The 13,675-nt window shown below is 36.7% G+C and overlaps 2 protein-coding genes across 2 annotated transcripts; both read right to left on the bottom strand.

Moving 5' to 3' along the window:
- Window positions 1-721: 721 nt before the first annotated feature.
- Window positions 722-4,359, bottom strand: LOC131626040 (nucleobase-ascorbate transporter 6-like). The gene is made up of 12 exons (XM_058896857.1): window positions 3,914-4,359; window positions 3,706-3,803; window positions 3,429-3,605; window positions 3,165-3,341; window positions 2,821-3,065; window positions 2,601-2,697; window positions 2,358-2,444; window positions 2,168-2,226; window positions 1,901-1,992; window positions 1,627-1,704; window positions 1,364-1,524; window positions 722-1,254 (listed from the first exon to the last, which is right to left on the bottom strand). The coding sequence occupies exons 1-12, from the start codon at window positions 4,023-4,025 to the stop codon at window positions 1,036-1,038; spliced, it is 1,602 nt and encodes a 533-aa protein (XP_058752840.1). The 5' UTR covers window positions 4,026-4,359; the 3' UTR covers window positions 722-1,035.
- A 5,220-nt stretch (window positions 4,360-9,579) lies between these two features.
- On the bottom strand, window positions 9,580-12,531 carry LOC131626041 (uncharacterized). Its single transcript, XM_058896858.1, has 4 exons — window positions 12,179-12,531; window positions 12,007-12,087; window positions 9,960-10,083; window positions 9,580-9,854 (listed from the first exon to the last, which is right to left on the bottom strand). Exons 1-4 carry the CDS (start codon window positions 12,481-12,483, stop codon window positions 9,816-9,818), a joined length of 549 nt encoding a protein of 182 aa, XP_058752841.1. The 5' UTR covers window positions 12,484-12,531; the 3' UTR covers window positions 9,580-9,815.
- Between the last annotated feature and the right edge of the window lie 1,144 nt (window positions 12,532-13,675).

A 13,675-nucleotide genomic window follows, 5' to 3' on the forward strand; every position in this document is an offset into this window, starting at 1 on the left:
AGACATATATAATGTTACTAGTGGATAACAAACTTAAAAGCCCAAATATTAATAAAGGCCCAAATAAATAACAATACAAATAAAACTATTACTTATATAAATTCTAAATAAACTTAAATACTAAATTCTACTCTCTATCACTTTGATGCATAACGGCGAAAAGTACTATGCATAACCTCTAAATCTTTATCTGTCTACAGTTCAAAGTTGGTGAACTGTATCTTTCATTCACTGTCAAATGAAGGTGAACGATACTCGAACTTGACAACTCTTCGATTTTTTGGATATCGCGGAAATTGGATATCAAATTAGTGAAAGGTGTGTCCTCGGTGACCCTAAATTGAATTGACGGTTTTTTGCCATTGAAATACAAAAATACAAGGTGGAGATGTATTCATTCTCTAATTGTGGTGTATTTTGTAGAAAATATGGGATAAAAGACACCTTATTTATACAAGTTTTGGATCACTTTGGACCTTATAAACATTATCCTGTCATTAGAACACATTTCAGAGATGCATGTCCGGATACACCTTATTTTTTTACGAAAAAACAATGTATACAGATATGCACATCCGTAAAGTACCCTGTTGTGTTTTTTTTTTTAATTTAATATGGGTGTATCCGAATAGACATATCCGAAATCAATTTTTGTAAAAAATAGTGACTTTTTGATTTACGAAAGATGTAGCGATTTAATGTACGTCTAGAGGTGTGAGCCATAGAAAAAAATTCCCTAAATAATTTACTTGGTGTGGGCCCACTTCAGAATGACCCACCCATAAATTCAAATTACAAAACTAAATATGACATCATACAATAAAGAAGTATGTAGCTACAATTAATATGACCATATTCTTGTAAAATATTTTTGACAAAACTCATTGCTATCAGTAAATTAAATAAGCACCTAACTACAATTAAATATGACAGTTATTATGTTTCTTCACATTGAAAATGAGAAGCATGACCAACAACAAGATACTGCAAGACTATACCTTAAAATCACCATGCAACAATTCTAAGAACAACTAATTACACAGAAGGAAAAAACTTGTTTAGATTGAAAGGAAGAGAATAAAATTCTTCACTCCTCGTATCTGTCTTGAATGATCGAAACTTATCCCACCAATGCATTCCTCTATCTTTTCGCGTTTGGTTATCTTTCTTATGCAGCGTTACGTCTAAGAACAACGCCAAGAAACTAGCAACGAATGGTTCAGACGCAAACGGAACATTGATCATATCATTGAACTGTCAAAAAAGGAAAAAATATTTGTCAAGGGTCGAGTTTTCTATACTATTAGAATGTGATTTTCTAGTTGAAATCTCGCGTCAAGGAAGTAGGAAGAAAGAGACATACCCATCTTGCACGCGTGTGTACGGGACCATAGCCTTTAAACGCGGTGTACTCGTTGAAATATTGTGGTATTGAAAATCCCATGAAAATAGAGAAGCCTAAGATGAATTTTGTTCTGAAACTGTTTAAATTGCAAAATTGAAGGAAGCTAAGACCTGCAGAGCCTGTGTTGCGTCGAAACACAAATAAAAGTAAGCAAATATTGCTCGAATGAAATTTCGATAATATTAATATCTCAACTTCTTGAAATTGAGAATATTACATACCAACATAAGCAAAGAATAGGCAATATAAAGCCGCGACTATTGGTGCTGGAATTGAAGCAAATACGGCTCCAAATTTTCCTGCATATAACGATGATGGTTCGTAACAAGTTTTCAGTTTCAAGATGGTCTAAAAAAAACATTAAACTAAGCAAACAAGAATATTCCACGGTTAGAATTAGTTAGAGTTTTTTATAGGAAGTTGCGAGTTAATTAAGATTAGTGCGAGTTGGTTTAGTTAGTTTAGTTATGATCACCGTGTAAAGTGTATTCTTACCCAAAATTGAGAAAAAGATCATGAATCCGGAGGATATTTGAACAACTCTTCGGCTACCTACGCGTGTCAAAGCTAAGAGTCCTGCATTTTCCCTGAGGAAAAACCAATATTGTTTCATATCATTTCTACATTGCTAGGAAAAAAAATAGGTGCTTTCTTGCAATAGAAGAAACATAAAAATTGTAGTGTTGGGGGGTGGTGTAATTGTGCAATTATTGTTTTAAAATCTTGCAAATAACATGAAGTCATCTTAGTATGGAATCTTACACAGAAACTGATGATCCATTTCCTGTCCCAAATATCCCAGACAACATTATTCCAACTCCCTGATATGAAACATACAAAATTTTACACGAAAATATTACAAAATTTAACGCGAGAAAAAATAAAAAAGCCTGATTAGTAAATAAAAGACAGAAAAAGTAAAGAAAAAATCGGACTCGTTAATTTTGTTTACCTGCCAGCCTACACCTCTGCTAAGAACCGAAGGTGGAATCGGAGTTGCACTTGCATACCTTGAAACAGCAATGAAAGCACCAGTTGACTGTGGCACAAGTAAGTTAATGCTAGAGTATTAGATGCAATCATGCAACAATACGCTCCGGTTAAATCGTGGTTTTGTCTTGATTTTTGAGCTGGTTAATACTATTAAACCATAATCTAAATGTCTCGTAGGTTCGACGTTGAAACAATAACATACCTCTACCAGAGCAACAAGTGAAGCAGCCATCATAGCAAAAGTTTCACCAGCATCAAATGTTGGAGCTCCCCATTGAAACGGATACGGGACTCTTATCCTACAAAATGTATTTTCGTAAGGAACTATCAGTCGAAATTAGTCTATTTAAGCTTAACCGTTCGCATAAGTACTTTTTGAAAGAGATTATCAAGCAGCTTACGAAAATGTCTTTTGAGCTTACCAAGGAGCACCGCCTATGATTCCAGCACGATCCGTCCTACATGTAATTTGTGTTTTAGGTGCTGAGTTTTTGTAAGCTCCACCAACAGTAAGAAGATAAGCATAAAGCCACACAATTGCCACCGAGAATATAACAGCGAATCGATCGAAGATAGGCTTTTCTCCTTTCATCATGTGAGGAATGTACTGCGAAAATACTACTAGGATGATGATTTCTGGTAGTCCAATCTCCACGCATTTCGCAAGCTAGAATTCATCGGCCACAATCAAAAGAGCAAGAATCAGACATCATATATAAAATATAGGAAGAAATCAAAGGTTAGATCTTGTTAGAAATACGCATACCACAGGAAATCCGAATTCGTACAGTCCAAAGCCTGAGAGAGCAACCAAGGGGACTGCGGAGAGAGGACTTAAGAACCTAACTACATTGCGCCAAAGTCCACTAAAACCAAGAACAATTTGAAGTGTTGAAGCAACTATAAGTGCACCTTGTGTTCCCCTCATGATCTTCTCAAATTTCTGCATATTTATTAAGTAAAACCAAATGATTAATAACAGAAAGAAAAAAATGAAGATACAATCAAGTCGAGTTTGTGATAGACCAACCTCGTGAGGATTCACAATGTCGCTATAACGACCGGCCAAAATAATTGAAATAGTTGTTGGAACAAAAGTGTAGGATCCTCCGATGACTGCTGGAAGACGAGTCCCGAATGTTGTTTGGAAAAATGTGTTAATTCCGGCTACAAATAGTAGGGTCTGAATCACTTTTGCTTTCTCTTCCTACATTGAAACCATAATTGAATTCTTCATTAGATTTATGAACCAAACAACAATATCAATAACTTTTTTCTTTTCGTATCTCTTTGATTCGAAGACTTACATTTCCTCCTCCCATTTGAGGAACTAGCGAGCTCGGAATTAGAACAGTTGTACCAAGCATCACAAGGTAATGCTGAAAGCCAAGTAGGATTGCCTCGGCTTCATTAACATAAAAAAAAAAAATGTCAGTATCGTATTGAAGATGTGTCAATGTCAGCGTCGTGTTTAGTACTGAAAAAATGTTTCAATGAAGAAGTTGAGTAACTTACGCCATGGAGGAGGACTTGTAATGCAATAAGAAACATTTGGTAATTGATCTTTAACCGGATGTGGAAGAAGTTCATCTTGCTTTGGTTGCGGCGCAGCTCCACCTCCTGCCATTCTTTTTATATATTATAAACTTAACAATGCAACCAAAATTCAAAGCTTCTCCACATCAATTTCTCAACCTTAAAAAACCAGTAGTTATTACGCAGAACTGACTCAGATACAAACACGATTCTAAACAAGTATTTTAGTGAACGGATCAAAGAAGTAGAAGCTCAAAACAACCTTAGAGAATAAAAACAACACTCTTGGGAAACTAATACAAGAATTCAAGTAAGGAGACAACTTGTCAGCAAGGTAATGCAATGCATAAAAAGTGAGTGTGAAGATGTGAAGAAAAGGAAAAGGAGGAAGCCAGCTCTTACTAAAGCAACAAACAAAATAAAAAATGGAAAAGAATCACTTTGATTTCCAACTTTGCTTTACATTTTTATAGTACAATATTGTAATGAAATATTTAATAGTGTTAACCATAGTACTTTTCTTTTTATTCAACACGTAAAGATAAAGTAATGCATAAAAGCATCTTGACCTTAACCTTTATTAACCTCAGGTTTAATGTTTAACTTATACAAGTTTATTGTTGGAAATTCAAGTTATGCTTAAGTTATGTCTCTTTTGATAAATTGGCAATTCAAGTTGTGAGAAGGTAACTTGATGCGCACGAAACTCACCACCTTAGATTTATAGATGACTAGTTAAGGACTTTTGATCTTTTTGAGAAAATCTTGTGACTGTATAAACCGTCACAAAAATGTTTTAGAAAAATAGTTTAATTGATTCAAAGATGTTCTTATCGAACTCAAGTCCACACAACTACAACTAGACGGGGTAAAGCTCGCTTCGGTGAGAAACTCTACCTACTTAAAACCAAGGATAGCATCATTGAGTATAATAAAAATGAATCCGACCATATATTTTGCAACTTTTACCAAAGGGACTTTAGAATCCTTTCGGCTACACATTGTTTTGAAAGGGAAAAAATAGCCATTTCAATTTGACCTATCATTACTCTTCATTTTTGTCAAAGTGAAGAGTTCATAGTGGCAACATATAATACTCAATAGTAGAAATCATCCCACGGTTGTTCTGTGGACTAAGGAAAATATAGTTGTGGTCCCCCGTATGAAATGATGTCAGACAAATGCTGAAATAAAGGGTTACACAATTCTTCCTTTAACTTCATCATCCCACATGCTACACAAAAATTATGTACCAAAAGATTGCTCTACAAGAAAGAGCGACGCAAATAAGTTTAAATATCTAATTACTTCCTACAAATATATTATTTTTTGTATTGATCTGTTTAATTTTGTTCGTATGACATTGATCTTTATATATATATATATATATATATATATATATATATATATATATATATATATATATATATATATATATATATATATATATATGACATGTTGTTATAACTAGTGAAGTCATTCTTGATGTCTAGCCCAAAACTATTACTCTAGTCAAACTTAAAATGGCTTTTTATGACTCTATACCCTTAAAACCAGGTATGCATCGTCTCCATTTCTTAAAAGAAATGGAAAATTTTATTACTATAGTTTTATAGTTTTATGTATATAAAATTAAATATATGTCACATGTCTTAGATGTGTGTCATTTACACATAAACTATAATAACAAAAAAATGGAAAGGGAGAAAATGGAGAGGATCTTAACTCCCTTAAAATCGGACATGCACATTGGAAACTTCGAGGATAGTATAATTTGAGTGAATTTTCGATATGAAAAAATCTCAATGTTTTGTTTCAATTATAACATCATTATTCACAATGACGAACATTTCTCCATTGGAAATCAAAAGAGTGTAGACCCTAAGACTTTGTTTGCGAGTTTGGAGAGAAAGGGAGGAGAGAGCTTTGGAAAGGGAGGGGAGACCCAAATATCTTTTAGGTTGTTATACTATTTTGAAAAGAGAATTTCTTAATTGACCCCACTCTCTTCTTGGTCACCCTCGCTGAAATTCCGTAATTGCCCCTATACGTCGGAAATGTATTTCCGAAGTTGAAAAAAAGACTGATTTCGGAGATGCATTTTCGAAATCACTTTTTTTTACGTAAAAAAAACATTTCGAAAAATGCGCGTTTTTGCTGTTTAAACAAAACAGCCTCCCCCCAAAATCATTTACCCTAAAACTCAAAAGTTTTCAAAAATCTTCCCATTTGAGGTTCCTATTACACGAAGTTGCTCTACAAAGTTGCTATACATCCTTCAAAGAGGACTCAAAGGCTACATTCAAAGCTTAAAAATTGTAAGTTCTCACAAACTTAAATTGTAGCATTAAAATTCATATTAGGGTTGTTAAAAATTAGGAAAATGATATAGGGTTAAGTTACTATTAGTCACTTAGGTTGTTTAGATAAGAAAAATCTGATTTTGAAGCATTTAGGGGAAGAAATGGGTTTTCTGCAAAAATGGAGTCGTAGGTGTTTTCGGAAGTGCATTTTCGAAAACACCTTCCTGACCAGTTTCGGAAATGCACTTCCGAAGTTGACCAAAAAGTTTTTTTTTAATTTTCTTGATTATTTTGCCTTTTAACCTGTTCGCTTATGGATTTCAATTGTTTTAGGAAAATGGCAGGCAATCTAGCTAGAATTAGACAGGGGAGAGAGACACAGATAGCGTCGGCTAGACGCGAGCGGGCGGTGCAGCTGGCATCGACGCAGTGACAAGGTAGAGTACGAGCACCCGTCTAGACAGATGAGCCTGGTTCCTCGTCTGGATCGAGGAGTCGGCTGGCTCGGGTATCTTCTTCCCGTCAAGAGGAGGTACGGGAGGAGGAGGAGGTGAGTTACCAGGAGGCGGATGAGGAGATACCTGATGCTGATCCTCCACACGGGGAGGAGGAGGAGGGCTACCCGGGAGGGCCTAGGGATACGTCCGTGCTAATTTCCTACCACGAGCACGTCGCTCGACGTGTCTGGGAGGGAGAGGTATTTTTTATAATTTATCCGACTTTATTATTTAACCGTTTTTTATTTAGCTTTTTATTCCACATTTTCTTAACGGTCTAATTAACAATGTTTTTTGTTTTTGTTGTAACAACAAAGGCCGACTTTAAAAATGGTGAACCACGCTCGGAAGATTTTTGGTCTCTTTAAACGAGAGGCACAGTGGTTTAATGATGCGGTGAATGCTTCCGAGCTAGGTGGGTTGTGCATGACTGGGTATACCACCATCAGCCACGACATGCAGGGGGCTTTTATGGAGCGGTGACATAGGGAGACGTCTTCTTTCCACTTACCGGTTGGGGAGATGACGATCACCTTGCACGATGTGCATTGTCTTCTCCACTTGCCGATAAGGGGGATGCTGCTGAACCATTTCCGGATCCAGAGGGTCGATGCGATCGAGTGGATGGGGATCTATCTGGGTATGGACCCTTATATGGCTGATTATGAGTGTCGGACGACAAATGGGCCTCATATCCGGTTCTCCACCTTGAGCGATCTGTATGAGCACCACTTGGTGGCGGCGGCCAATTCCGAGGAAGCGGGTAACGACCTATTTATGGAGTATCATCGTGCCTGCGCTCTCCGGTGTTGGTTCATGTTTTTGGTAGGCACTACACTCTTTGTGGACAAGAGTGCAAGATACGTCGACGTGACCTACCTCCGCTACTTCATGGACGTGACTACCATTCACTAGTGGAACTGGGGGTCAGTTATTCTGGTATACCTATACCATTCACTCCTGACGGTACGTTTCATTTTAATTGTTTCACATTTATTTATGGTTCGTATTTATTTTTAATACATTATCGTGTTTGTGTTTCAGGGATGGATCATCTCCTACTTCCCCCGCATCCACGACTTCGTCATTGATCCTGCGTACGATGACGCCATGCACAAGGCCGCCTGATACGTTCTCCAAAGGAGGAACAATGCAGTGGGACCATATCGCGGGTACCTCAACCGCAGAGCTCACGATGACATTCGTTGGAGGCCATTCAGTGACTACACTCCTGTTGTCCCCTTTGACCGCATCGCGTTATACTCTGGCTGGTTGGCATGCGAGGCCAACACCATGGTGAGGTATCTCCCTGAGCGGTGCATGCGGCAATTCGGACATGTGCAGATGATACCGAGGTCACCGTTTGAGGCTGCTTCCGACACAGTTACCCGAGTGGAGCTCACTGTCATATTTGAGGACTGGGAGCATCATTTGGTCCCGGAGGAGTATCGTCGCATGCAGGCCACCCAGGAGTGGCATTGTGTAGAGGGATACGTGACATGGTTCTATTGGGTGTCACATCCTCTGATGACACCCGACGCTCCCGACGCTCCTACGCTAGCATACGAGGAGATCCTGGAGAACCAACAAGCCGAGGATGACCACGCCATTGATCTCCTGCCGATATGCCAGCGGATAGAGATGCTTGGGCGAGACGCGTTGGAGCGAGGTATCATTGATCAGGGAAAGTCGTCGTGGTAGAGGGATGGTCGGTGATGCGGCCGGTGCGGCAGCATATAGGAGGCATAGGAGGTCCCAGGGCGTTAGGGTTAAACATACACAGTAGGGGTTCCTGTTTATTTTTCTTGGATTTTATTGTATTCGGGTTGTATTTCTTGACATTCACGTACATTTTCGCACACTATGACTATTTTATTCGGCTTGTATATATTATTCGGCTTGTATTTATTATATTAGTATTTTATGTTGATATGTCGTTTATTTTATTCTGCGTTTTCGTTTAATTAAAAATACGGGACTAAACGTTAAGAAAAACATAAAAAAAAAAGACATTTTCTGCATATTTCGGAAGTGCACTTCCGAAAACTCCCTAAAATGTGAAAAAGGTGTTCTCGGAAGTGCATCTCCGAAAACACCCCCTATTTAGTGTTTTCGGAAGTGCATCTCTGAAAAACACTCCCCATTTTGTGTTTTCGGAAGTGCACTTCCGAAATTTGGAAAAATTTAAAAAAAAAAATACTTCGGAGATACATCTCCGAAGCAGGGGCAACTTAGAAAATTCGCTGAAGGTCACCCCCATAGGAGGGTAAATAAAGAAATTCTCTTTTGAAAATTAACAATTTAGTAATGATAATGACTCTTTTATCAGTTTAAACAAAATCATTTTTTTTAAATGTCAAATATTTTTCTATATTTTTGAAAAATTTCATTTTCGGAAACCTTCCCCTCCCCTCCCTTCCAAACTCGCAAACATAGCCTAAGATACTGAACGCCTTTAACTTGTGGCTTAGATCAACAAAACATGAGAAAAGAATTATCGAATAATTGAAAAAATGCTACAGAAATAACCTCATGAACTCGCCTAGTTACGGGACATTCAGCCCAATATCGGAGTCTATATTTAAAACAACTTGACGACATGTCTTTAGCGGAACAACAACATAAAAATCTTATTCAGCCTGACAGGATGGGAACATAAGGAAACAACACTCATTCTCAATCTCACATTAGTACCTCTATTTAAGATAACAAGCGGAAGTGTGTTGAAGATAATTTGAAGAGAATCAACAAAAATGAGCATAACAACATTATCACTCAAATGAGGTTATCGTCTCCTAACTCACAAACAAACCCTAAAGACCATGCTAGCAAAACACAATGAACAATTCTTGAAGATCAGAACATGACAATCAATAAGGATTTTGGATCTCTAATCTACAACGGAAAGATGAGACGAAGGAACAGATGCGACACTATGCTACAAAAGGCGTTTTTTATGTATCAAAAACAAAATTAGCAAATATCACAGCAATAAATAAAAAACTATTAAAGTAAGGTCAATCTAATATAAAATAAAACGAATAAAGTATATCCTCCATGTTTCTTCCTTAGACAATCTTTCTAACCGCGAAGTTGCAACCTCTTTCTCTCGAACTCAAGCTACAAAAAAGGAAAAACGAAAAGCGAACATCAAACCAAGTACTAGCTGACAAGAATTATTACTGAATATTAAGACTAAACAAATAATGAAAGAAAAATGCTTACCACTTTCTTGACTCGGTCGTTTGCAGCAGGAGTACCACCAATCACACATTCCGAGTGATAAGGACTGCTGACACGAACCTCATTCATCACAACTATGACGGTCTTGTCCCAGTGGACTGGAAGCCTGGTTACATGTAAATGTCTTCTGTTAACAATATAACTAATACGCAGTACAAGACTACTAGTTCATAAATCACATTCATATTGATCGGGACAAATATAAAACAGGTGGAAAGCTAACGACTCCATGGCAAAAAGCACTAAAAAAATATGTATCGATGAACTTGCCTTATAAATCAATTACACAATCCTAACATTCATGTTAATAAAATGAAAGTTGGGTTTCCAAATGACAAAATTCTAATACAAGTTATACAACTGCATGAAGGAACTAAATCTAGTCATGAATATTCTACCACCCAAGTAAAAGTTGACAAACTAAAAGCTCAAGCACTCAATTAATTGACTCAAACAATTACAGATAACGATTGCAGCTTAACATTACAACTCGAAAATTTTTAGAAAACAAAGGTATACGAATTCGCTAGTATCTATATTATCTATTATGGTATCCCACATTAAGCACATGCAAAGGAATGACCGGGTATGTTTCTTTTTCTCTTTAGACAAATAAAACAGAAGTTCCCCTAAAACAAGCATTTTGTTTGGACATCCTTTCACGTTACTCGATCGATATGGTGTTGGGAATTGGGAACACTTGGAACATCAAACATAACAATAACAGAAGTATGTGCAAAGTTAAATTTTACAACCAAAGGAAAATTATCTTCCCCTAAATCGAAAGCTCAATAGTCACCCTAAATAATGCACGCCAGAGAGTAAACTAGGAATTAGGGAAAATCCTGATAGAAAACAACTCATTAGACTTCTGCATAAAAAATAAGTAGCTTATAAATACGAACAAGTTTGGATAAACATTTTCACAAGCTCTTATATAGAGTTGTCAATCATAGAATGTGGAAAATTATGGTTTGTTCAAAATCATCTATGCTACCACTATTTGAACAGCCAAGGTAGTTAAAATTGAGATTTTATGCAAAATCAGGTAGGGGAAGTAAAATTGCAAACTGTGGAATCATAACACTATGTCTAGGATTATACAAAATTCTAAAACTCATATATATGTATATCAAACAGCATTAGTAAGACTGTAAGACAAATAAAATCTAAATCACTCGAAATACTTGAGTAAATTTAAATTCATAAGCACAACTCAAAAGTAAGATAACAAAAAACCTTAAATCACACTTGAAATACTTATATAAATTTAAATTCATTCATAAGCATTATTGCAGAAAGTTTTCAAGGATAATAGATTATACCATTCAACAATTAATTAACAGGAAAGATTCCACCCGATTCCACCAAAATAGGATTATGTATTCTCTTAATTGCCGAGGGCAAGTATAATCACAAGATCATGGATTTTTACAATTCAAATCGGGATTTTAACTACCATGACAACACTCTATACTAACTAGAGTATTGCTTCCACCACGCTATAGCACCGCTATATGATAATAGCACTACTTTTACAACAACAACAACAACAACAACCATGTATTATCCCACTAAGTGGAGTCTGCTACACTAATCAACTTCGGCCATAATGTTTTATCCAGGATCATGTTTCTATCCAAATTGTTAATCTTGAGATCTTTCTCAATAACTTTTCTTATAGTTTTTCTAGGTCTTCATCTACCTCTAACTATTTGATTTCTCACCATCTGATCTACTCTCCTTACCACGGAATCTACACGTCTTCCCTCTACATGCCTAAACCACCTAAGTCTATAACACTACTTTTATAGAAATTATAAGACGAATTAGATAAAAATAAAAAACTCCAATTATATAGTAAGTTAGAAACTAATCTAATTTGGTACAACTAACCAAAATTTTAAATTCACTTAAAAAATGATTACAACTCTAAGATGCTAAACCCTAAACTCAAAATTGGACATGATAACAATGAATATGCTTTGATCCATTCATACAATTTGAGTTAATTTGAAACAGAACTTACGTTTTAGACAAAGCATCAAAGATAATCTGTGCCTCACTAGAAACACCAACCCCTATCCTCTCAGCTTCAGCCTCTGCTTGTCTACAACCCCAAATCAAAAATCAAACATCAAAATCACAGAAAAAAATCATTTTGCAAAATGATGAAAAAATTTGAAACGAATTTAGAATACCTAATGGCAAGTAGTTCCCTTGATTGAAGAGTATGAAGGTCAACATGAGAATCAATTGGAAGTGGGTCATGACCCTGACCTAAAAAGGTGAAATCTTTGATATAATCAGCACTCAAAATCCTGATGTTGCGAAGAGGGCCATGTTTGGAACCTTCGAGGAGTCCGAGGAAGTTGGTTGCTCGATCAAAGGTGACAACTTGACCTTCGAATTCGTCGCCTAAGGTTGTCCTGATCGACAGGAAACAACCGACCGCGAATTCATCTGCGTTGTTGCTGATGATGCTGCTTCCACTTTCGATCGACATTTGGGTTGGTTTGAGCGATGTTACTGCTCTTGTGCGGGGAAATTATATTTGATGTTTTTTTTTTTTAAAATAGTATTTCTCATTGGGAAATATTTAAGGCTTTGTTTGGATTGATGGAACCGGGTGGAGCGGAGCGGAATGGGATGGAATAAAATGATATTCCATTGTTTGGATAAGTTAAAAACGGATGGAGTGAAGCGGAATGGAGTGGTATGGATTCCATTCCATTCCATCACTTACCACCATTTTTCTTTCCCTTCGATTTGGGCAGAATGAACAACCTACTTTGTTCCGTCCTGAAATTTCCAAACAATGGAATGGTATCTTCGTTCCGCTCCGCTCCACTCCGCTCCATCTCACTCCGCTCCGCTCCACTCCGCTCCATCTCACTCCGCTCCGCTCCATTCCGCTCCGTTGATTTTATGATATCCAAACATAGCCTTATCTAATCTCACGTTAATTTTGATCTATTTTCTTTTAAAACGACTAATTAAATCTTTTATCATTAAAAAGTGTGATATGTTTGTTCTTTCTGTTAGATTTGTTAGTCAAAGTCAAAATTGTGTGTCAAATGCGCTGATGTGAAAATTAGTTGATGAGGTGGAGTCTGTAGGGAGTATTAAGTTAATAATGTTAACTTTGCCATTTTCATTTTATCTTTGAATCTTAACATAGTGAAGCCTTAGCAAACAAACTTCAAAGCATATTTAGAGAAGGCAACGAAAACGAAGGTGAAGACAAAGACGAAAACGAAGGTGAAGACGAAGGCGAAAGCGTAATCGAAAGTGGAGAAGACAAAGGTGGCCTCGATTAGTAACAGTTACATTGTTTCGATTTTAGGATTTAGGGTTTGTGATGTTTTCTGATGTTTTTCTGAAAGGTTTAATCTTGTGGTATCTCTCGTTTTAGGATTTTAGGGTTTTCGCCCTTAGGTAAGAATGGTTGAACACTTGTGTTTGTTTTTGGGTTTATGGTTCGTAATGTTATATGTTGTTTTTATTTTCCCCTTGGCTAATTTTACGTTTTTCAGGACTTAGGTAGAAATGGATGAATACTTGTGTTTAAGAATTCATCGTGATGGTGAGTTTATAGACAATGAACAAACTATGTGTGAAGGAGGAAATGCGAGAATTTAAAATTGATATGGATAGGTGGAGTTACTTTGAGTTGGTAGGTATACTGAAGGAACTAG

Source organism: Vicia villosa, unplaced genomic scaffold, assembly GCF_029867415.1.
Source record: "Vicia villosa cultivar HV-30 ecotype Madison, WI unplaced genomic scaffold, Vvil1.0 ctg.000256F_1_1, whole genome shotgun sequence".
NCBI classification, from domain to species: Eukaryota; Viridiplantae; Streptophyta; class Magnoliopsida; order Fabales; family Fabaceae; genus Vicia; species Vicia villosa.

What these genes read in the sequence shown, in the direction of transcription:
- LOC131626041 (XM_058896858.1), bottom strand. Translation starts at nt 12,483, where the DNA reads ATGTCGATCGAAAGTGGAAGCAGCATCATCAGCAACAACGCAGATGAA. An exon ending in AGGGAACTACTTGCCATTAG is followed by an intron (nt 12,088 to 12,178) that starts GTATTCTAAATT and finishes TTGGGGTTGTAG; the next exon opens with ACAAGCAGAGGCTGAAGCTG. An exon ending in TTTGATGCTTTGTCTAAAAC is followed by an intron (nt 10,084 to 12,006) that starts GTAAGTTCTGTT and finishes ACATGTAACCAG; the next exon opens with GCTTCCAGTCCACTGGGACA.
- LOC131626040 (XM_058896857.1), bottom strand. Translation starts at nt 4,025, where the DNA reads ATGGCAGGAGGTGGAGCTGCGCCGCAACCAAAGCAAGATGAACTTCTT. An exon ending in ACGAATTCGGATTTCCTGTG is followed by an intron (nt 3,066 to 3,164) that starts GTATGCGTATTT and finishes GATGAATTCTAG; the next exon opens with CTTGCGAAATGCGTGGAGAT. An exon ending in TACACACGCGTGCAAGATGG is followed by an intron (nt 1,255 to 1,363) that starts GTATGTCTCTTT and finishes CTTTTTTGACAG; the next exon opens with TTCAATGATATGATCAATGT.